A 24,329-nucleotide genomic window follows, 5' to 3' on the forward strand; every position below is an offset into this window, starting at 1 on the left:
CAAAAAAAAAAAAAAAGAAGAAAAAAAATCCTGAGAACCTCCCAACAAGGGCATACAGGAACAAAGCATGTGTGAACAGGTGAACAGGGTGGGGAGCTCCAAAGCAGCTGGCAGATGATCCAACAGCCTGGTCATCCTCCAGCCCATACAGTGGGCCAGGAACACTCCTTCTCCCAGTACATCAAGAAAGAGTCCTAGAGAGCCTGATGCCCACCTATGCCCTTTCCAGGGCAGTTTTATTGGTGCCATTTGTAAAAGGTCTTCCCATCAGCCCCCAAGTGTTTGCTTTCCCTTTCCAAGAAGGTGACTGATTCTGGCCCTGGCCCCAAAGACAACAGCAGACCTTGATCTGATGCTGCTACAAAACCCAAATGACACTCTGGGTAAGGGTCCAAGGGCAAGTCTGTGCCTAGCTCTGGGGAGCAGGAGAAAGAGAAGAGAGCTGGGTCTGTGTGGGGACACGGGGCAGAGCCCTGGCTGGCTGAAGATGTGTGGGCAAGGTGAGCCGGCCCCACGGGCACCCCAGCTCCAGAGCCCACTAGTGTGGCTGAAGCCCAGGTAGGGGCGGTAAAATCAAAAATCCTGAGAAAGAAGCCCTTAGGCCAAAAAAGTATGTGGAGCAGGCCAGGGCAGGGGCCAAGGAAGATTTCCCAGGGGGCAGTGTGTGAGTGTGGATGTGTGTGTGCACTCATGCACATGTGCGCAGACAGCCCAGGGCCACAGACACTATGTGCAAGGGGGGCTTTGGTGAGTGTGCAGCTATGCCCCCCACCCTTTGGAGCTCTGTAGGCCTGAGCCCTCAGCCTCCCAAGGCTAAGGGAACACACCTAGGGGTGGAGAGTTTGGGAAGGAACTTGGCTGGAAGTGGTTTAGGCCTCAGAACCCACATCCTGTAGGAGAGGCTGTCAAGGGGCCTGCTGTCCCGCTGCAGTCCTTAGAGCTGCTGGAGTGACAGTCTTATAGGGGCAGAGATGGTCATCTTCTCAGGGGGAAAGATGGTCCGGAGACTCGGAGGAGGTGGGATCAGTCCTGCCTGATCCAAGATCAAGAGGCCTCCGTTGGGCGTCGTCCCCCCTCCTCTTCCATCAGCAACAAGCGGCGCCGGCCAGCCTCGTAGTCAGCCTCGTCCACACTGACCAGCAGGCGGACAGCCTCCCGGCCCACGGCCTCACGCAGGGCCTCAGTCAGGAACACGCCCCGCAGGGCCTGTAGCAGGGCACCACTCAGATAGTCACCCCAGAAGGCGTCCAGATAGGAGAGCTCTGAGAACTTGATGTCACACACCACAGAGCCCAGGTCCCTTGAACGCAGCACTGCAGTGGCCTGCCCAAACACGTCCAGTTGTCGTGCCAGTGCCTGGGGTCTCCGGGATGCCACACCCTGCTCCAAGGCAGGCCCATGCTCACAGTACTCTGCTCGAACCCGGAGCCGTATGTCTGCAGGGGAAGGAGGGATCTGTCAGTGGGTGCCCACTGCCCGCCACCCTGGCACCCTTCTTCCCCTCCCTTCAGCCTCTTCCGGCAGGCCCTCTGCCCTGCCCTCTTCCAGAAGCCATACCTAAGGACTGTGAAGTTATAACCAAAATCACTTTGCTCCTTCCCAGATATAGGGTCCTTGCTACTCTCCAACCACCAGTGTTCTCCAGCTGAGCCCTGCCTCTCCCCAAGCCAGGGGTGCTCTCTCCCCAGAGCTCCCCAGGGCCCCCTCCCCCAATTCCTGCAGTCTTCACTCAAATATCTTTTTCCCAGTGAGGCCGGCCTGACTGGCCTGTTACACTCCACCCACTGCCCCACCTCCCCAGGCACTGCCCCACCCAGCTCTTTTCCCCAGGGTGTTTATCACCTTCTAACTTACTCCACAGGCCACTACTGAGCCATCACCCTTCTCCCCTAATGGGAGCTCCCTGAAGGAAGGGATCTGTTGTCTGTTTTGTTCACTGGTATATCCTTGTGGCACACAGTAGGCAATTGGTGTGAGTTGGTGAAGGAACCAATGCATGAACTAACAGACTTGCCTTCAGGCAACCAGCCTTGCACCACTCCTCAGAGAGAAAGTCCCATGCTGCCCACACCTGCATCCTCTCAGCAGCTCCAGCAGGCGAGGAGCCTGAGCAGGCCTAGTGGGAGGTAGGCACTCTGGTCACAGAGGCGAAGATGGTGGTAGGCCTGGAGCTGCTGGGGGCTGCTGTGCCACCAAAGAGGAGACCAAAGCCCACACAGGGCCAAGGATACAGAGGAAGATTCCAGAGTTTGTCATATGGTCAAAGAAGGATCATCAGGCACACTATGCCTAGGTTTTCAGTTACAATCAATTCCCCACCACACACTTTTTCTTGGTGGTGCTGGGGATGGAACCCAGGGCCTCACACATGCTAAGTTAACACTCTGCCACTGAGCTACATCCCCAGCCCTTTTATTTGTTTTTTATTTTGACAGGGTCTCATTAAGTTGGCAAGGCTGGCCTCAAACTGGTGTTGGCAATCCCTACACCTCAATCTCCAGAGTAGCTGGTATCACCAGGCCCCACACCCAGGCACCCTCAATTCTCTTTTTTGCTTAAACCAGTTTCAGTTGGACTTCTGTCATTTACAAATCTACCTTCATCTGCCCACATGAGGTGATAGGAAATGGGACATGGGACTTCTGAAGCTATCCCTACAAACAAAAACTTGTGCATATCACCTCTCATGGACATCTGAATCTCCACCTGTGAAGTGGGACTGGTAAACACTGCCAACCCTATACACACCCAGCACAGGGTTACTCCAGGACCAGCTGCATGCTGAAACAGCAGAGGCAGCAAACACTCAAGAGTGCTATCTGCTGGCACTACTCCCAGGGCCTGAATCATAAGATTAATCTGCAAAGGGATTGACCACCCTTTGAGCGCCCCAATTTACAGATGAGGAAATGGAGGCCAAGAGAAATGAAGTGACTTGTCCAAGGTCACACTGCCAGGCAATCACAGTGTTTAACAAATAGCATTGAACCTCCTCTGCCCAGGGAGCAGGCTGCTAAGTTGAAGGATCTGATTCCAACCCAGGACCTTTAGGTGCTGCTGTGTGAACTGGGACAAGTCACAACCTCTCAAACCAGGACATAATCTCTTGCTGTGGAGAGCTGTTAAGAGAATTAAAAAGACAGCAACAGACAGAAAGAATAAGCTAGTAACATGCCTGGTGCCCAATGGGTGCTCTAACAATGACAGTTGCCTACTGCTATGCCATGCCAAGTGTCTGACATCTGGGAATACAGCAGTTAGCCCTGCAGGGCAAGGGCTACTGCCAGCCCATCGAACAGATAAGGAAAGCAAAGCTCTGGGAAAGGAAGTCTCCTGCCATGGGCCCCCTTCACCTTTCACACAAGTGTCAGCAGACAGCAGAAGAGCAGAAAGCAGGTCCCCTGCACACCAAGACAACTTCTCACCCCACCCATTTCCTCCTCCCACCCCAAACCCCTTCCTCTTTCTGCCTCCAGGGGATCTCCATCCTCTCCACTCAAGGCCCAGGGAAGCTTCCCCTGCCCCAATCCCCAGGTCCTCCTCCCATGGCCCTTTAGCCCATCCCCCTCTACTTGAAGACCAGATAAACCCCCAGGGATTCACTCTTGACTCTGTAAATGCCTGGCTATGCCCTCAATGTGGGTGAGATCAGGGGGTTTCTAGGAACAGCACCTGCCCAAGGCCACACAGGGCAGGGCAGCAGCAGAGGCAGAGCCAGCTAGCAGAGTCGCACAGACCTGGAGGTGAGTCCCAGCTCTGCCACTCTCTAGCTCTGGGGCCTTGGGTATGTGACCTCACCTCTCTGAGCCTGTTTCCTCATCTGAAAAACATAAACAAACAAGAGGTCCCTGCTGCACTGTGGAGTCACGAGGATTAAATGAGGCAACTCACCAGTGACTTGGCCCGTGACACAGGAATGCCCCCAAAACAGGAACTACAATTTCGACACCCACCTCTGTGGCCCCATGGCCCCTGCCCACACCCTCACCTCCCTTGCCTAGGTCCCTAAGCCCACTTCACCCTTCATCAACTCCCTCACTGCTACGTTCTCCCATACCCTACCCTCCAGCCACAGCAAAGCACTCCCAGCATAGTCTCACTTCCTCACAGAACGGCCTGTCCCACCTCCTCTGCCCCCAACACCTCACTCACCAAGGCTAGTTTTCAGGGACCCCCTTTATCCTGCCCAGCTGATCAACTCCCAGCTCACCCTGCTCAGCCAGAATGTTAATGCCCCCATGTGGAAATCTATTCATGCAGAGTGCCTGCCACATGGGGAACAGAGGACAAGGCAAGGGTAGGCTCATGAGTTCTCATTCAAAAGATATTTACTGAGTACCATACACACAAGGGTAACATGAGGACCCTGCTGCAAGTGGGACAGAGAGATGTGCTGCCCGCAGGTGGGGATCACTCTCCAATGCCAGGCCCTGCCGCTGGCTTTTCTCTACCTTAGCCCACCTAATCATCTGGGCACTTTAAACATCCCTTTTTACACATTAAGAAATCCTTCATCAGAACACAGTCCGATCTCTGATGTGGAAAACAGAACGACGGTACAACGAGGGAACAGACAGAAGCTCCCCTGGTAGGAAAACAATGCTTTCCGGAGTGGCCACTCCACCCCAGCTTAGCCCTGAATCATGTGCTTTACGTACAGCCTTTCCTCGACTCCGCACCAACACAACAACAGATGCCACTTCCATGATGTCTACTATGGGCTGCACATCCTCTCACCCTTTGGATCATACCCCAACCTTATGAGGTGATGCTGTTGTTATTTTCTTTTTGCAGCTAGGGATACTGAGGCATAGAGGTTGAGTCAGCTGCCTAAGGCCAGAATTCCATCCAAGGGACGTGGCTCTAGAGCCCAAGTTCTTAACTACCCCATCCTGTTCACGGCCTCTCAGGCATAATTAAAAGACATCCTAGGGCTGGGTTATAGCTCAGTGGCAGAGCGCTTGCCTACCAAGTGTGAGGCACTGGGTTCAATCCTCAGCACCACATAAATAAATTAATTAGTTAAAAAAATAAAATATTGTGTCCATCTACAACTAAAAAAAAAGACATCCTGAGGACCAAGGAAAGAATGATATAGAATGAGTTAAATTTAGACAGGATCATTGTTCCTCTGAAGAAAATGACACCTGAGGGGTTGGGGCTGTGGCTCAGCAGTAGAGCACTCGCCTAGCACTCAGCACCACATATGAATTAATAAATAAAATAAAGATATTTAAAAGGATGTAACCGTAATATATATTAAAAAAAGAAAGAAAGAAAATGACACCTGAAGTGAAACTTTATAAGGCGTTTTAGCCAGGAAAAAAGGAAAGAATGGCCTTCTTAGACGGAAGAGAGAAGCATGTACAAATCCGGGGAGGAAAATTCACTTGGGAGGCCCACAGGCCAAGGGGCTGGCCTGGCCAGACATGGTAGAAGAGCACAGGTAGCAGACTCAGAGGTCTGGTCTCTCTCACCAGCGGAACACCATGTTTCTGGAGCCTCTGGAAATGACCACACCTCTCTGTACTTCAGTGGTCTCCTTCCTAAAACAAGGCTCATCCCACTACCTGTCCTCATGGGGCTACGTGGGAATGACACAGCTGCAAAGTACAGCACTGAGTTCAGGTCTGGATGAAGGAAGGACGGCACTGCCCGACACGGACACCACTCCAGCCACTCTGTAGAAGTGGCAGTTGACAGCTACAGGGCCAGAGCCTCTGATGACTGTCCAGGATGGAAGCAATGGATGTGGAAAAATGTCGATGGACTGGTCCAGGTGTGGCAGTGAGGGGTGAGGCAGGATGTGCATCCATGTGACCTGGGCTGGGGGCTGGCTGGACTATTTCCAAGTTGGCAGCAGTGGGAAATGCTCCTGCCCCAGTAGGTCTAGGGGGATCTGCCCTCCTAGAGTGGAGAGTTGCTCCCGCTTTCTGTACCCAGGTGGTCCCCTGCACCTTCTTGATCTCTCTTCTGGAGCAGAATGGGAGGCAGAAATGGGAGGGGTTTCACAGTGGGAGCACATCCTGGGATAGGTGTTTGAGAACTCCAAAATGACCTTACTTGGGTCCTTTCTCTCAGAGTCCCTAGGGGGGTGGGATGGGAACAAAAAGGACCTGTATTGCCACGGCACTGGTACAGAGGCAACTAGCATCCTTCCAAGAAAATCACCTTCCACCACTTCTGCTGCCACCACATGAGGGCCAGCACCACGTGCTTCTGAACAGTGGGACCCCTCCCCACCCTCCTGGCTCCACAGCTGCCTCACTCTGGCTTCTTCCAGAGAAACAGTATCAAACATAAAGCTCTTCTCTACTGAACTAATGAACTGAGGCAATAAGAAGCTGCTGGCCACTTCAAAGATAGAGAAGCAGCCACTGCCTGCTTCCTAACAGAAGAACATACCAACACCTAAAAGTAAGTCTGGGAATTAAAACATCAAACCAGAGCAAGCCTCTCAGACCCAACTGCCTACGCCCAGGTCAGTGGACAGGGTCAAATCAGCCCTACCTCAGGATTCAACCAACCAAATCCAGTCTCAGGAAATACTGCAAGACAAATACTCTCAACAAATGATGCAAGAGGGCAAAGAGGAATAGCAGGGGATCCTAGAGATTTGGAGAGACTTCACATAACCCACATTTATGAGCCAAGTGGAAATTTGAGCACTACTGAGATGTGTGACAGGAAGGAATTATCATTACTGATTTTTTTGGAGTGATAATGTTTTAAGGAATTGTTCTCTTTTATAGATACAGAGCAAAACATCTGCCCATAAAATAAAAAGACAGCTGGAATTGACTCCAAAACAACATGGCTCCTGAGACATCAGCCACAGCTAACAACTGCCAAAGCTTGGTGACAAGGTCCTGGGAGTTGTTTTACCAGTTGATTTGCTTTGGAATATTTTCCACAAAAATTCTGGGAGTGGGGGCAAGCAAAGTTGATCCTGCCATTCAAATTCTATAAGTGCTTTCCATAATTCAAAAAAAAAAAAAAAAAAGAAAGAAAAAATGCAAAGACTTCAAGATCTGCCCTGTTTCTTTTCCTGTCCCCATCTTCCAAAAGTCTCCCCTTGGCTCCAGTCCCAGTCTTGCCAGCTTCCTTGCTACCCCTTGACTGCCACGGGCACACTTCTATTCGGGTCTCTGTTCCTACTGTCCTCGCCATCAGGAACACTTCCTGCCATCTAACTTGGGTTTCTCCTCCTGCCGGAACACATCTCAGTGAAGGCAGAGGACTCCCAGTGCTGCTGTGCCTAGCACATATTAAGCCCTCCATAAATACATGCAGAATAAACAAATTAATAAATCCTAGTTTCAGCCTAGCTATGCCCCTGCCACTCAGACTAATGACTTCCTTTCCCTCAGCCTGTTTCCTTCTTTGCAAAAGGGATGCGGCTCCCTCAGTGCTTGAGAATTCAAGGTCAGGCAGGCAACACGCAAAGCACGGTAGATGGGTCTGAGAGGCATGGAAGATCAGAGTTCCTATTATCCAAGCCTAGGATCCCCAAGTTTCCTTCTCATATTCTCAGACATTTAGAAGTTTAGTCTAGTTCTATTCCTCAGTAGAAGCAGTTCACTGCCGCCAATCCCCACAAGTGTCACAGATTTGGAGGAACAAGAATGGCAAACCTCTTCTTCAATCAGGTCAGGAGGGGCTTCCTTCCACCTGTAGCACTAGGCCTTGTGGCCTCATTAAAGGTAAGGCATCCCATCTTTTCAGAGGGGAATCTGGGGCCCACATGGGGACAGCCTCACTCCAACCCAACCCTGCCTGGTGAGTCAGCAATCAGCCCTGCATGCCCATCCCTGGCAATATCCAACCACACCCTGGTTAATATCCTCCTGGCCTCAGGGAAGAGACCTGAAGCCTGGCCTGGCCTGCTCTTGTACTCCCCAAGGCAGTGACTCCCTCACCCACCCAGCCAGCTGGGTTGCTCTCTCTGGTAATTACTACCTGACTTGGAGGAGAGTCAACACCAGGCAGTCACCCCTGGAAGCCAGGAACTGTGTGAGGATGCAGGGCTGGCTCTGCTGCTGTTTATGCCTGCATCTAGCCAGGTAATCTGCAGCCTCATCTATGAGGCTTGACACCCACCTGCCAGGAAGGCCACATGGGCACTAAGAGGAGCCAGCATGTGTCTTTCATGGGCTGCAGCCAGCTCTGCAGATGGCAGGAGGAAGGACCCTCAAGGTGAGATCCCTTGTGCATGAACAGCTGCCCCATATCTCTATGTCTACTTCCAGCTCACCCAGCCCTGGCTTGAGCAGGCCACCAGCTTCTCCTGAGTTTCCCGATTTCCAGTATCCACATCAGCCTCCTCACCCTAATCCTTTCTCTGGTGCACTGGCTGCTTCCTCTGCCCTCACCCTGCTGTGAGGTTGCCGGGGGCTCCCTCCTGGCATCATCTGGTCCCAGCCCCTGCACAGGGGTGCTCTGTCAGGCCCAACAGCATGTATGGCTCTTTGTCCCCTCCCTGGCTTTTCAATTCCTCAGAGCACTTACCACCAGCTGTCATTACATGATATGCTAATGTATTTGCAAGTTATCTGTCTGGCCCATTATCATGTAAAAAACTCCTCAAAGCTAGAAATTTCTCCACCTCTATGCCTAGACCAGTGCCTGGCATAGAGATTATGCTCAATAATAAAAACCATGTGAGGTTGGGGATGTGGCTCAAGTGGTAGCGTGCTCGTCTGGCATGCGTGGGGCACTGAGTTCGATCCTCAGCACCACATAAAGATAAAGATATTGTGTCCACCTAAAAAAACTAAAAAATAAATTTATTTAAAAAAAAAAAAAAAAAAAAAAAAACAGGTGAAGGAGTTAGCAAATGAATGTGTCTGGGGCTCCCACCAACGCCAGAATAAAGTCTAAACCTCCAGAGCCTCACCTACCTCCTTTCCACTGCTCCTATCACAAATTTTTTTTTTTTTTAGATGTTCATAGACCTTTATTTTATTCACTTATTTATATGAATGCTAAGATTTGAACCCAGTGCCTCACATGTCAGGCAAGTACTGTACCACTGAGCTCCAGCCCCAATCCCAGAATCTTTTCTCCTGGACTCACCCTGTCTACATCCTGCTGTGGACACTTGGTACTTTGGGGTCACTGCCAGGAATGCCCTTCTCAGCTCCTCTTTTCCAGCATCCTTTACCTCGTCCTGCAGGTGGTACCTCCCCAAGGCTGGTCAGAAGGATCCCCTGCACACCCTAGCATCCTTGTACTCACACTATTATGGTACCTGTCACCATCAGCCCGGCTGCCACATCCCTCATCTGTCTCCCCTGCAGCCTGGGAACACAGCTTGTGTGATCTGATCCCCTCTTTTCCCTGGACTTGTCCAACTAAGAGAAGGGAGTCCCACAAAGAAGGGTAGGGATAGTCCATGGCTACATCTTCTCCACAGGACCAGGTAAACTTCCCATGAGCAAGTCGTGAGAGTCTCCACAGCAGCACCCCTCCCTGACATCTCACTCACCTGTTATCTGTAGTAGGCCCTATGTCCAAAATATTACCTTGATTCCTTGGCCCACCCCTTCTCACCCTCTCCAACCTGACTACCCCAGGCAGACCTCTGCCCTCCTCCCTAACAGGCTGCAGACCCTGTTCACTCATTTTCCAGCTTCCACGTTACTTGATGCACTAAACAGGCACTCAAGAGAGCATGTTCTAGAAGCCCAGCTGTAAGCCCTGTGCACTACAACTCCCTCACTGAATTTCCGGATGAAGTTAAGAGTACCTTGAAAAAAGGCATCAGGTCACTTTACTCTCTTGCTTAAAACCTTTTGACAACCCTAGAGCAAAGACAAAAATCTACACTCCACTCTGCCTTGTGGCCTGCTGGTTCTTTCACCTGTTCCTTTCTCTTCATGGCACCTATCATCCTCTAAAGTGATTCTCAATTCCACAGGTTTGTCACCTGACTGCAGGATCAACAGCACAAGGGCAGGACTGCCCTACTGCATTATTGTCCGAAGCCCAGCAACAGCAACACTAAGAGCAACTTCACCAGCACGTGCCTTGGGCCAAGCACTATTCCAAGCAGATTATTCAGTTAGCTCATCTTGTCTCATAATTCCAATCAGGATCCTTATTAGCCTTGCTTTATTACAGATGGGCAACCAGGCCGCAAGAGATTCAGGCACCTACCCAGGGTCAGACAGCTTGTTTAAATGTTAAGGCTAGTTTGTGACTCAGGCAGCCTGAACTGGGGTCCTAGTTTTACTATCTCTGCAATATACACCACTGCACAAGATGACTGTCAAAAAAGTAATCCCTATAGGTGTTTGCTGAATAAACAAATGAAATTGGGGCAGAGGGTTGTCATGGAAGGTTTCCTGGAGGAGGTGGCATGTGATTTGATCTCAACTGCAGGCAGGATATAGAAGAGCAAGATGGCAACAGAAAAAGCAAAAATTACACTGCTGAATGGTAGCTGAGCTGCTGCCCATCTGCCAGGTGTGTCATGCTCCAGACAAACGCCTGTCTGTCCTACCCTCCAACCCCACAGCCTGCTCTGGGCACTGTACATGCATTCCCAAGACTCATGGACACATACCACAGGTTACTTTGCCTTCTGACGTAGACCTGGCTGGCTCCTGCTGCTGCTGGGGGGTGGCTGGACCCCCTCTCCGCCGCCGCCTGGCACCACCACTAGGCCGACCCCGACTCCGACGCTGCCGCTTGGTTGGAGGGGAGCCTGAGGACAGACAGAGGGAACAACTGCTGAGGGCCAGGATGACAGGCAGGATGCCAAGGTGGGTGCCCAGGAGGAGCCCTAGGTCACTGTGGGTAGTACGAGCTCCTGAAGAGCCCCTCTAGAAGTGGCCCTCAGGTACCACCTATCATCACCTGGAAGGCAGACACCCTTCCACCTAGCAACTCCCCACCACCTAGCAAGCCCTGCCAGGTCTGACCCCAGAGAAGCCCCAGTGCACTCACACCAGGGAACAGACATGACAATGGACACTGGGCATCATTTCACAATCACAGAAGCCTGAAAACAACACTAGAGTCTAACGAGAAAAGGAATGGCTTCTAGGATAGATTGTTGAGGGAATAAAGCAAGGCGCAAAATAAATGTACAATTTTGCATAAAAAAGTAGAAGAAATAAGCTGGGCAGGCTCACACCTGTAATCCCAGTGACTTGGAGGCTGAGGCAGGAGGAGGTTTGAGAACAGCCTGGGCAACTTGCAAGACCCTGTCTTAAAATAAAATTTAAAAAATGCTTAAAATAAAAATTTTCATTTAAAATACAATTTAAAAGGTAGCCAGATGTGGTGGCACACGCCTGCAATCCCAGCAACTTGGGAGGATCTTAAATTCAAGGCCAGCCTCAGCAACTTAGGGAGGCTCTGTCTCAAAAAATAAAAAGGCCTGGGGGATGTAATTCAGTGGTAAAATACCCCTGGATTAAATCCCCAGTACCCATCCCCCCACAGAAAAAAAAAGGAAATAAAAATATATATGTTATATGTATTACTCTTTGCAAGATAAAGCACTGGAAGAACACATTGGAAATAAATCAAATTGGCTATAAACTACTTATGGGAGGCAAGGATAGACATGACTTTGTTTCTGAAATATTTAGAATTGAACTCAAGGTACTCTCTGACTTTTTCTTTTTTTTTTTTTTTTTTTGGTAGTGCTAGGGATTGAACCCAGGGCCTTGTGCATAACAGGCTCTACCGGGCTGGGGATGTGGCTCAAGCAGTAGCGCGCTCGCCTGGCATGCGTGCGGCCCGGGTTCAATCCTCAGCACCACATACCAACAAAGATGTTGTGTCCGCCGAGAACTAAAAAATAAATATTAAAAATTCTCTCTCTCTCTCTCTCTCCTCTCTCACTCTCTCTTAAAAAAAAAAAAAAAAAAAAAAAAAAAAAAAAAAAGAGGCTCTACCAACTGAGCTATAGCCCCAACCCCTCCTATTTAAATATGGAAGCTGGCTGAACTTATGATCCTTCTGCTTCAGCCTCCTGAGTAGCTGAGAATGCAGGTGTGCACCACCATGCCCACTCTATTTTATTTTCTGTGGTAGGCAAGAGCTCTAAAAACCAGCTATATTCTCAGGCCTTTTTTAAATTTTTAAAGAGGATCAAATTGTCCAGGCTGGCCTCAGATTTTCAATCCTCCTGCTTCAGCATCTGGGGTTGCTGGGATTACAGGTGGGCACCATCCATCTGGCTAAAAATGATACTTCTAATGACACTTTTTAAAAACATACTTTAGTTTTTCCTTTCAGCCATGTAACTATCTTACACACTCAAAAAGTTAAAAGAAACAAGAAGAAACAAACTATAAAATTATGTCAAATTAATTTTCTTCTGTCTCTCTCAAAGAAATGAACCTAACTGTATACATGATTGGTAACATACGAATACTCAGAGGAAAAATTATTTCAAGAAACTTGGAAGAACTCTCTGTGGGAAATGATCAAAGAACAAAAAGAATCACAAACAAATCTCCACCCCCTAGTACTGTGGATCAAACCCAGGGGTGTGTTATCTCTGAGCTTTACATATATCCCCACATCTTTTTATTTTTTATTTTGAAACAGGTCTCACTAAATTGCTTAGGGCCTCGTGAAATTGCTGAGGCTGACCTCAAACTTTTGCAATCCTCCTGCCTCAGTCTCCCAAGTTGCTGAATTATAGGCATTTGCAAACAAATCTTACATTTCATTCAGGAAATAAAGACAGCGGTGATATTGATTTTATAATTTTGATGGTACTTTATTATTGCAAATAAAACAAATACATCTATATCTAAATGTGTTAAAAACCAATATTTCCATATTAAAAATTCCTTATAATGTTAATTTCAAATTAAAAACATTAGAGGGAACTTTTCTATTTTTTATTTATTTTTATGATATTAGGGATTGAACCCAGGACTTTATGCTTGCTAGATAAGCACACCACCATAACCTACATCCCCAGCCATTTCTGTTTTTAAGAAAAGGTCTCTCGGGCTGGGGATGTGGCTCAAGCGGTAGCTCGCTCACCTGGCATGCGTGCGGCCCGGGTTCGATCCTCAGCACCACATACAAACAAAGATGTTGTGTCTGCCGATGACTAAAAAATAAATATTAAAAAAATTCTCTCTCTCTCCTCTCTCACTCTCTCTTTAAAAAAATTAAAAATAAAAAAATAAGAAAAGGTCTCTCTAAATTGCTCAGGTGGACCTCAAACTTAGAATCCTCCTGCCTCGGCCTCCCAAGAAGTGCATACCTATAATGCTAGTAACAGGCTGAAGCAGAAGGATTACAAGTTTGAAGACAACTTGGCAACTTAATGAGACCCTGTCTTAAAATTTTAAAAAGGCTGGAGAAGTAGCTCAGGGGCAGAGCACTTGCTTAGCCCCTTACCACACATACGAAAAGAAACCAGGCTCTTTGAAAATCAGCTGATTCTAGGGCCAGGGAAAGGAACATTCAAGGTAAGCCTAGGACATCTTGCAGTGTCACAAGGCTGGAAACATTCAAAGAATGATGGAGACATGGCAAAAGAGGGTAGCCAATTTGAACCTTGGGAAGAATGACTAATTGACTATAACAAAGTAAATAAGTGAACGACTCCATACTGATTCTTGAAAAAGAGAGAGAGAGACAGAAGAAAAACACCCTTGAAATAATCCATTTAATAGAGAGAAAAAAGAATTAGAAAATCACCATTTTACAAATACCAACATGAAAACTAGTTTCAGGCAGGGCTCACCCACAAATACTAAACTCACTGGGGAAATAGCATGTGTGCTAAAATATCATCTCAAATTATTTAACTGTAAAATAAAAGGAAAGAAATGTTGATTTACAACAAATAAATACAGAAGCTATCACCTTAACCAAGTGATCAAATTTTCCCCACTCACAAAGGGGGACCAGACCTTACATGCCCCATGGTGTACTCCAATATAAAGGAGATAGCATCAACCATGGAAAATTCATGTCAAAATATAATCTGAATCTAACTAAGCCTCCAGACCTAATTCCCACTTCACAGAAAATGGGGGTTAGAGGAACAATTAAATGATAACATCAAGAAATAATTAGACAAATCAAGAAACAAACATTCTACAAAACAATCAGCCTGGTAGGGTTGACAAGTCAGGAAAGAAAAAGGTGGGCTGAGGATGTGCCTTAGAAACTACTCATGCATGAGGCCCTGGTTTCTTCCCCAGCACCAATTAAAATAAAAACTCTGGGCTGGGGATGTCATTCAGTGGTACAAACACTTGTCTAGCATGTGCCAGGCCCTGGGTGCTATCCCCAGTACCACCAAAAAGAAAGGTCTGGGTAAAGAATAAGTTTTTATTAAACAGTAAGAAATTAAAAATCCCTAACAATTGCACATATAACTCAATCATGACTGGATCCTGGAAGCTGAGATGATCTTAATGGATTTGGAAATGAACCATTAGGATATCTGAGAATTAGTAATTATTTTCTGAGTTACAATTATGGCCTTCAGGTTAGTATCCTTATTTCGATGCCTGCTGACTTCAGAGTAAACCTACTGATGTAATTTACATTCAAAGAATTTTTCAACAAACTCAGAATTATATATCACACAACTTGGGGGTGGGGATGTTACCACTAAATCTAAATGATGATGTTCAGAACTAACCTTTAAACTCTTCTGCATGTTTAAAATTTTACATAATAAAAAAAAATCAAGAGGGAAAAGTTCAATTGAATCAATAAATTTGGGCATAGCAAGTAAACCAACTGGAAGCACTAAATGTGAACACATCTCAGAACCACATCCAGCTCCGATAGCCAGGTATAGAATGATACCCACAACATGAAACCATTTAAAATGTGAAACAACTCTGTGTGTAGCTTCAGAATACAAGCTCCTTCCTATAGCTATAATAAACAGACACACTTCAAAAACAAGGCAGAACCACCCCTCAGGCCACATCTTTGATGGGCCAGGGTTGGGGAGGCTTATCAGGAAGAAAGGGACACTGCCACTGTGCCCACCCAGAGGGCTCACCTGTGTCCCACTGGCCCTGCTGAGAATCCGAAGAACTGCTTGACTGCCGCCGACGCCGGCAGTTGCTCTCTGTCCTTTTTGAAGAAGAGCTGGAGGTGCCAAAGCTGTAGCGCTCTGGGGACACTGGGGGGAAAGAACAGAAATTAACATTCATAGCCTTCTGTTCTTCCCAGGCCCAGCCCCAATTCCCATCCCTGGAAAAACTCCTGGACCACAAGGTACCTGAGTATCCCAGAGGTCAGATCCAAACACCCACTCTTTCTCAAACACCTCCTGCCCAGAAGTCATTCAGACACCTTCTGAGACAGAGGACTCATCACCTTCTAAAGCTGCCCAACCTACATCTTCAGCAGCTCCAACTGTCATGCAGCCTTGCGATGGTCCCTTGCCCCCCATCAACTGTCTCTATACCCTGAAGTTCCAAAAAGCAAGCAGAACTCTACAGTTCCTCAAATCATCTTTTCTAGAACCTGACCCTCATAGTTTAAAAAAACAAAACAAAACAACAACAACAAAAAAAACTGTCAATCCTTCCTTAGAGGTGCCTTTCTCCTGGTGATCCCAAACTCACAGGCCCATAATGCCACCCTTCCCAACTCAGCCACTACACCTCTAGTAATCCAACCAAGGGCCCAACAGCCTATTTATGCACATGGCTCCTAGCAGCCTGAAACCCTCCCAGCAACTCACTTGCTTAGAACTGTTCTCCTTTCTTCCCAAGGACCAAAACTCTAAAAAGGGCCAGCCAGGTTTGAGTTCTGGCTACCACACTTTCTAGCTACGTTATATACTAGCCCCTTTGGGATGTATATCTTCTCACTTACCTCTCCATCCCTGCTTGGGTGACCTCTCCACTTCTGCCTCTAGCTATTGATGATACCAACCTCTTGCTATCTCAAGGCTTGGATATTTGCCTTTCTCTCTGCCTGAGACTTTCTGCCCTGATAGCTGTGCTTGCTGGAGTGTAGCCTCACTTCTTCATCTCAAAAAGATCTTCTCCAGTCACCTAATCTAAGGCAACCTGGCTTCACTTCACTCTATCCCATTTTCTTGTTTTCATCTATAAATCTATCTGAAAATTCATCACTTGCTTATTTTAGTGTCTGATTCCCCTACTAAATATATACTTCACAGAATAAATACCTTTGCTCCATCATCTTATATCCTCTGTGCCCAGCACACAGGATTCAGTTCTAATATGTGGCAAGCTGCTTAACTTTTCTGAACCTATTGTCTTTCCAGTACAGTGGGGTCAGTTGCAGAACTTCCTCTGGGATTACTGGGAGGATATAAGGTGACAGTTAATATGAAGAGCTTACAACTTCACCTGGCTTGCCCTCCACAAACAGTTGTAATAATCATTATTGATGTACCCAAAATTCACAAGCTCACTCCTCCCTCATCTTATTTCTCATTGATACTCTGGGAAGTGAGGGAGTAGAATAGAACATACAGTCTGATGTGGTACTATTCATGTCAGGGCACTAATACGGGCCCAGCCCAAGAGGAGCAAGGTCCTTCCCCCACCGGAAGTCTGGCACCTTCCCATTCAACCTTACCTGGCCGGCGCCGCTTGCGCGCCAGGTGCGGAAGCAGGTCCTGTCGGGCCAGCACGCGCAGGAGTTGGCCCAGCAGCCGCAGGTTGCTCTCGTCGCACTGTCCGCGTCGCTCCAGCTCCAGTAGCAGTTCCAGGCCGCTGCGGGCGCGGGCCAGGCCGCCGGCGGCGCCAGGGGCCTCATCCAGCAGAAAGGCCAGGAGCTCCAGTTCGCACTCGGTCAGCTGCCCGCCCACCACCTCGAACATACGGTGAAGGGACAGCATGCCATAGTAGTCCAAGCACTCGTCCTCCTCCCAGCTCGGGGCCAGGGTCGACCCGGACAGCGCCATTCCCGGGGGAGGGATGCGGAACAAGCTCAGAACCAGGGCCTAAAACCCACCGCAGGGAAGACATAGTGGTCAGCGACGCGGCGGCCTGGACTTGACACTGGCCAATGCCTGTCTCCCCACCCGTTCCCGAACCGGCCGGACAGGGCCATCCCCAACTATCTTAGCGTCCCCCTCCCAGGAAGTGGTATCTTCCGAGGTACCCTAGTAACAGAGAGAGACGCCAGACCCCGGTGGTCCTCGGATCAGCCGGGCCAGCCAAGCCCAAACGCCCCTCCCCAGGTGGTATGTTCCAAAATAGCCTCCCCACCGACAAAAGTAATTAGGCCCAAACAAGCCTCTAGGCCCATGCCAGGGCACCTTGTCCACTACACTGGGACTCTGAATACTAAATATCCGGTTGTGGTCCTGGGCTCTATCTAGTGGTACCGTCCAATTAGTCCCACCACGCCACCCAGCAGGTACCGTAGAAAGTGACCCTCTGCACCTACAAGTGGTAGCGACCAAGGCAGTCTTCTGCTTCACCCAGGTAAAACTGTCTGACCCGACCCCTCTCCTTTTAAGGGCGGTTCCGCCCTCTCCCCAGCGCCTAAGTGGTTTCGTCTACCCGCCATCAATCGCCCTTAGGCCTCTCTGGATCCTCACCGGATTCCGGCGTCCGATGACTCCAGGGCGACGGCCGCAGCCACTTGTTTTGGATCTTTCTGGCACCTTCTCTATTATTACGCCTGCGTCACCTCGCTCCTCCTCCTTCCCCCAACTCGCGCAGGTGCGACCGCCACGCCCCTTAGGCGCAAGCGCAGAAAGAAACCATCAAGCCCCACCCCTCCTGGGCCACCTGACCCGCCCCCAACCGAAGCTCCCCGACTTGTTTGTGCTGCGCTTGCGCAGGCCGAGAGCCTGGCTGTATCAGGCACTCGGAGGCAAGGAGGCAAGGTCTCTACTTCCCGTCCTTGACTTCAGCAACCGAGTCCCTGTACCTCACATCACGACCTGTTGGAACTACTCATATCATGGGCTACAGTCCCATCTTAATCACGGCCCAGACACCCACACTACTACGCTCAGCTGCCTGTGGCAAAAGACTATAATAGCGACCGGACGTCCCAGATCCAAGTACTGCCCAGGCCTCTTACAAGCGTGACCTGGACACGTCTTCCATTAGATTGTCTCCATTCCTAATGGCAACCACGGACCTACATCTCAACTGTGCTGTCTCATGATCCCGACTGGAAAACTTCCCTCAGCCAGAATCCCCCCTTCATCTATAAATTTCTCCCGCCATGGAGACCATGGTTCCCAATGTCATGATACCTCTATCAAAATCGCAATAGATCCCTCTATCCCTACATGCACCTTCTGAAGGCATCCATCATAAGTCCCTTCCCAAAACAGTGAGACTCAGTCATGACCAACATATACACCATCCAGGGTAGGAATGGCCCCTCCACTCCTTCCATCTCTGCCCTTCAGGGTCACGGAGTCACTCAGAGGCCCCCTCCTCAACCTGCACCTACAAAGCAGGTTTACGGGGGAAGTTGGCGAAGTTGGCGTGGAGGCTGCGTATCTGCGCGTCCCCGTCCCCGGCCGCGGGGCCTTGGGCGTGGTGGCCACCCCGCCCCCTACTAGGTGACTCAAGGTCAGGGCCAGCTCGTGTCTGAAACAGGTCTCCTGCTCTGACCGGTTCCTACCCCCGAGATCATCTCTTCTTGGGAGGCAGGAAACCTGGGTCCTACCTGGCACAGGTTCAGTAGTGGCTCTGCTTGTGCTGCAGCGATGGCCTACGAAGAATCCCTTTCTTTCTCTGGGCCCGTTTCCCCACCTATGAAACAGATGGCAATGGTCCCCTACGGATGCACAGTGAGTGCCCTATAACTATCATTAAAGCAAATCAAGTTAGAGAGGTAAAGGAAAGCAATTTTACAAACTGAAAAGGATTATGTCCATGTTAGCTTATAGTGGGCACCCACGGTGATTCAGGTCCTGTGTTGAGAGCTTTTATGTGTATGATATCAAATTCTTTTAACAGTCTTTGGCGTGGATATGATTCAAGCCCATCTTACATATGAGCAAAACTGAGGCCCATAGAGAGGGGAAGTACCTCCTCCAAAGTGTCTCGCTCCAAAGCTGTACCCTCAGAGATGATCACTCTTCAGCTATGAAATAACACCATTGTCAGAGTCTCTCGCTGACCAGTTCACTCTGTGGGCCCTCGTTCTCTAAGGGTGATCACTTCTCTCCGCTGAACTTTTTCAAATTCTTAGCAGAAAAGGAGCGGCCACAGAGAACTGCGCAGGCGCTTCTCCTCGCCCGGGGCCCCACCCACAGGGCCAGATGTGTGCGTGGAGAAACTCGCCGAGCCCCGCCTGAACACCAACACGCAGGCGCAAGGGCGCGTGCCCTTCGCTGCCGGCTCTGATTGGCTGCCATGGGTAAGGGCGCCGCCCAATGGGAGGTGTGGATAGTGAGGGGTCCCACACGCCTGGAGCCGAGGGTCTGTGTCAAGAGCGGCAGGGGCTACTGGAGACAAGAGAGATGGGTGAGGGCGCCGCGGGGTGGGCGGGGAAGAGAACGCTGGGCATATGGAGAGGGCAGTGGGAGAATGAAGGGGACACCAGGGGCCGAAGAGTCTTGGGGCCTGCGCTAGGGCGGGAGCAGAACTGGGTGGAAGGAGAGCGCTCCTTCCTGTGTTCCCTGGAGGCGTTGGTGGAGCTCTTGCAGGGTGCAGGACCCTACCCTTGAGCGAGCTCTCACGCCCACCCGCCCCACAGGAAGTTAGTCGGCCTAGGAGGTGAGTCCGGTAGGAGAAGAAGATTGTGTAACAGCAAAGTTGAACTTTCAGGCCCCTCTGGTGGGTTCTTTCTTGGAAGGATTTATGGATCTACTGTTCGTAAAGCCCCCATTCCTCCACCCAGTAGTTTACAATCCAAGATTAGGAAAGAGGAATGTAGTCATGGAAAGGGCAAATTTTCAGGTTCCCTGGGCCACCTTCTAAAGAGAGATTTATTGGATGCCTATTTTTTGCGAGCTTTGTAACAGGCTCTGGGCCTAGCTTCAGGGGAGTACTCTGTTCTAAGTGGGGTTGTAAACAAGGAAAAATGGAACTCTGCACTCCCTGGTTGACTATTTCCAGGAAGATCCTTTATGAAATGGTGTTGTTACAGGACCCTGGCAACTCAAATATTTGGAATGTGGAATAGGTAGATATGGAAGGCTTAGCTCTTGGGCATTTACTGAATCATTTATTCAGGGAGCATTTGTTGAGCACCAATTGAATAGCCCTGTGTTGGGCTATGTATTATGGGAATTCATAGTAGAAATGAGAGTGAGTCTCCTAGAAGTGAAATATGCGTGGAGATGGTTACACTTCCAGGACCTCACTTCTCTTGGGGAGGCTAATTGACACACTAAATATCTACTGTGTGCCTACTGTTTGCTGGGCATTGTTCTTAGCACTGTAAATACCTCAGTGATGAACAGGCTAAAATCCCTGCCTTCTGGGAGCTTACTGTGAGCAACTTTTAATGTGGGGTCTATAAGCCAAACTCCACCTGCCCACTAGCATGAATTGATGAGGCGAAGAAGAGATTTTAAAAGTGGAGGTTGTATTCAGGAGATTAGCTCCTAGGCCTGGGAGGAGGGGGTTATTAGATGAATGGTCTATGAGTTCTTGTTGTGTAAAGGGACCTGGAGAAATGAAGATAGGACACATAGAGGCAAATTTGAAAGTTAAAATCTCTGTCTCTGGTCAGTGGCTTTGTTGGTGACTTCTGTCCCTCACCCCCAGTGAATCAGACCTACATTGCCTGCAAGCTCTCTATCCTGTGAGGAACTCACAGATACTATCCCAAGTTCTTATCTGTTCTGAGATGCAGCACAGGATACCAAGGGAATCCAGAGTAGACAAGAGTGGCCACCATCCTGAGGATGTAGAGATGTCAGTGGAGACTTTACAAAGGAGTTGTGGAGTAGGAATTTGCTAGACAAGAGAATGAGAGAACTTTCTTGGCAGAAGGAATAGCAGCCTCAAAAACTTAAAGAGTCCAGAATCAACTTTTCTGGCAAACTTAAAGTAACCGTTCTAGCAAAACCTTTATCAAGTACCAGGGACTTTGTGGTCAGTACTACTTTTAGCCCCATTTTATAGGTAAAGAAGATATCAGAGGAAGTAAGTAGTGGAGCTCAGATTCAAGCCAAGTTCCTGGGCCCATGCTCTTATACACTGCTGTATCTTGCTGTGCATATGTAAGAGGAGGAGGAAAGGTATTGCACAAAGAGGAAACTGCATAAGCAAAGACTGAAAGACCAGAGAAGATATGGTGTATTCTTTTTTTTTTTTTAAGAGAGAGTGAGAGAGGAGAGAGAGAGAGAATTTTTAATATTTATTTTTTAGTTTTCGGCAGACACAACATCTTTGTTGGTATGTGGTGCTGAGGATCGAACCCGGGCCGCACACATGCCAGGCGAGCGTGCTACTGCTTGAGCCACATCCCCAGCCCGATATGGTGTATTCTAAGCAAGGGTGTCACTAGGCCTCTGGAAAAGGAGGGCAACATCAGAAGCCAAACTGAGTGCTGTCTTTCTCCTGCAGATGCTGGGCTACTTTGGACTGCAGTAAGCTTCAGAGTCATAGAATCACCAAAGACTGAGGCATAAACACTGGATTCAGACTTGATTAATAGAGGCTGGTGAGTAATGGGATGAGGAAGGGAATTCCTGAGACATCTCCCCTCCCCTCAATTCCAGCCTGTCACTGGCTCCTGCCCCTCTTTCTCCAGGCACTGTCTTTTCCACAATGGCAGAGGTGGTGGCTGAGGTCGCTGAAATGCCAACACAGTCATCAGGGGCAGTGGAGATATCATCATCCATGTCAGGGGAGATGGCTGAGATGGCAACAGAAGTGAATGAAATGACATCTGGAGAGGCCCTTGCCTCATCCCTCTTCTTTCAGCACCACCAGTTCATGTGCTCTGAGTGTGGCAGCCTCTATAACACACTGGAGGAAGTCCTCTCACACCAGGAGCAACATGTGCCCAGTGTGTCAGAAGAGGAGGCACTGACCACACAGGACACCAGCCTGGAGTCAGGTTTGATGCCAGGCTCTGAGGAGGGGCCTTTCCAGTGTGGTGAATGCAACCAGCTCATCCTTTCCCCCAGAGAGCTCCTAGCCCACCAGGATGCCCATCTCCGGGAGTCTGCAAGCCAGATCCAGTACCAGTGTGGGGACTGCCAGGAACTCTTCCCCTCACCTGAACTGTGGGTGGCTCATCGCAAGGCCCAGCACCTTCCTGCTACAGCAGTTGAGCCTCTAGTGCCATCTCCTTTACATGCCCCAACACCACTTCCTCCACCCCCACTGCCACCTGAAGTCAAGATGGAGCCCTATGAGTGTCCTGAGTGTTCTACCCTCTGTGCCACTCCTGAGGAGTTCTTGGAGCATCAGGGTACTCACTTTGACTCCCTGGAGAAAGAAGAACGCAATGGCTTAGAGGAAGAGGAGGAGGAGGAGGAGGAGGAGGATGATGAAGAGACAGAGAATGAGGAGGAGGCAGCTACAGAGGTTGCTGATGATACTATGGGAGGTGACAAGACCACAGTTGGCCAAGCCCAGGGCTATGGAGATTGCCCCCAACACTGTATCTCAGGGGCACGCCGGCAACACCGGCGAGCATCTCGTGACCCAGCATCAGCCACCTACCCCTTCCACTGCAGCCAGTGTCAGCGGAGCTTCAGCTCAGCAAACCGGCTACTGGCTCACGGGCGGGCCCATGTGGGTGGTACACACGAGTGTACAACCTGCTCCAAGGTCTTCAAGAAAGCAGCTTCACTTGAGCAGCATCTGCGGCTGCATCGTGGTGAAGCCCGCTACCTCTGTGTGGACTGTGGCCGCGGCTTCGGCACAGAGCTCACATTGGTGGCCCACCGGCGGGCCCATACTGCCAATCCATTGCATCGCTGTCGCTGTGGTAAGACGTTCAGCAACATGACTAAGTTCCTGTACCACCGGCGCACTCATGCTGGGAAAAGTGGAGCCCCCACCACTGCAGCAGCAGCCTCCCCAGCTCCAGCTGAGCCCACACCTCCACCCCCACCCCCACCCCCTGCCCCAGCCCCACCTGCCCAGCTGCCCTGCCCACAGTGCTCCAAATCTTTTGCCTCAGCCTCCCGGCTCTCCCGGCACCGGCGGGCAGTACATGGGCCTCCTGAAAGGCGGCACCGCTGTGGGGTTTGTGGCAAGGGCTTTAAGAAGCTGGTCCACGTGCGCAATCACTTGAGGACGCACACAGGTGAGAGGCCCTTCCAGTGCCACTCGTGTGGCAAAACATTTGCTTCTTTGGCCAACCTTAGCCGCCATCAGCTAACCCATACCGGTGTGCGTCCCTACCAGTGCCTGGACTGTGGCAAACGCTTTACACAGAGCTCCAACCTACAGCAGCACCGGCGGCTGCACCTACGGCCAGTTGCCTTCGCTCGTGCTCCCCGTCTCCCCATCACTGGTCTGTACAATAAGAGCCCCTACTACTGTGGAACATGCGGCCGCTGGTTCCGTGCCATGGCAGGCCTGCGGCTGCATCAGCGAGTCCATGCCCGAGCCCGTTCTTTGTCACTTCAGCCTCCCAGATCACCATCTCCCACCCTCCCCCCAGCCCCTGAGCCTCAGCAAACTATCATGTGCACAGAGCTTGGGGAGACCATTGCTATCATTGAGACATCCCAGCCACTGGCACTTGAGGACACGCTGCAGCTGTGCCAAGCTGCACTGGGGGCCAGTGAAGCAAGTGGGCTATTACAGTTGGACACCGCCTTTGTGTGACACAGCCAGAATGCAGCAATAAAGGGGTTTGCTTGCAACAATGAGCATGGGTATCTCTGGGGAGAAGAGAACCACCCCTCTGACAAGCCAGTCTGGCACCCAGCCATGTTCTAGGATCCACCCTGGCCTCTTCTACCCACCAACTCCTCAGAACAGTCTTGCCAGGTTTCTTTCCTCTACCTGAGGGGAAGCTGAAGCTCTAAGATGTGATGTGATCTGTCCCAGGTCACCCTGCTATGTTGCAAAATGCGGTTTGCCAAGGTTCTTTGCACTGCATCATGCTGGTGCCCAGCAACATCAGGTAACCTTTACTGAGCACCAACTGTGTGCCAGGTCTGTACTGGGCACTTGTATACTCTTCCAATTCTGTGCTTGTTCCCCCAGCCCTAGCCTTCCCTGGACTTTTGGCACCCAGGTCTTGGCTCTGCCTGGTGGAAGATGCTTGACTTCTCTGGGCTTTCTTCGTCTCAATTTGACAGTGTGGAAAGGAATCTGTAGGTACCTGGGTACTCAGCTCAGACTGAGTAATGCAGGGGACCCAGCAATGAGTCAGACTTGGGCTCTCCCCTCTGGAGGCATGCTTGGTCTGCTAGGAGGAACATTAGTACAGACAGTTTGCTCTCT

At 49.9% G+C, this 24,329-nt stretch overlaps 2 protein-coding genes across 5 annotated transcripts; one reads left to right on the top strand and one right to left on the bottom strand.

Moving 5' to 3' along the window:
* Positions 1-209: 209 nt before the first annotated feature.
* On the bottom strand, positions 210-19,131 carry DEDD2 (death effector domain containing 2). Of its 2 annotated transcripts, XM_081275597.1 has the most exons (7): positions 18,993-19,129; positions 18,628-18,713; positions 17,537-17,677; positions 16,567-16,933; positions 15,008-15,130; positions 10,568-10,708; positions 210-1,436 (listed from the first exon to the last, which is right to left on the bottom strand). In XM_081275597.1, exons 4-7 carry the CDS (start codon positions 16,892-16,894, stop codon positions 1,045-1,047), a joined length of 984 nt encoding a protein of 327 aa, XP_081131723.1. In that variant the 5' UTR covers positions 16,895-16,933; positions 17,537-17,677; positions 18,628-18,713; positions 18,993-19,129; the 3' UTR covers positions 210-1,044. The 2 variants fall into 2 exon arrangements, with proteins under 2 accessions (XP_081131723.1, XP_081131724.1); XM_081275598.1 differs by lacking the exon at positions 17,537-17,677 and having other exon boundaries at positions 18,993-19,131.
* A 52-nt stretch (positions 19,132-19,183) lies between these two features.
* Positions 19,184-24,329, top strand: ZNF526 (zinc finger protein 526). 3 transcript variants are annotated; one of them, XM_081275594.1, is made up of 3 exons: positions 19,184-19,323; positions 21,483-21,579; positions 21,670-24,329. In XM_081275594.1, exon 3 carries the CDS (start codon positions 21,687-21,689, stop codon positions 23,703-23,705), a length of 2,019 nt encoding a protein of 672 aa, XP_081131720.1. In that variant the 5' UTR covers positions 19,184-19,323; positions 21,483-21,579; positions 21,670-21,686; the 3' UTR covers positions 23,706-24,329. The 3 variants fall into 3 exon arrangements, with proteins under 3 accessions (XP_081131720.1, XP_081131719.1, XP_081131721.1); XM_081275593.1 differs by lacking the exon at positions 19,184-19,323 and adding an exon at positions 19,390-19,430; XM_081275595.1 differs by lacking the exon at positions 19,184-19,323 and adding an exon at positions 19,461-19,682.

This window comes from Spermophilus citellus (genome assembly GCF_964194105.1).
Source record: "Spermophilus citellus genome assembly, chromosome: 18".
Classification (NCBI taxonomy): Eukaryota; Metazoa; Chordata; class Mammalia; order Rodentia; family Sciuridae; genus Spermophilus; species Spermophilus citellus.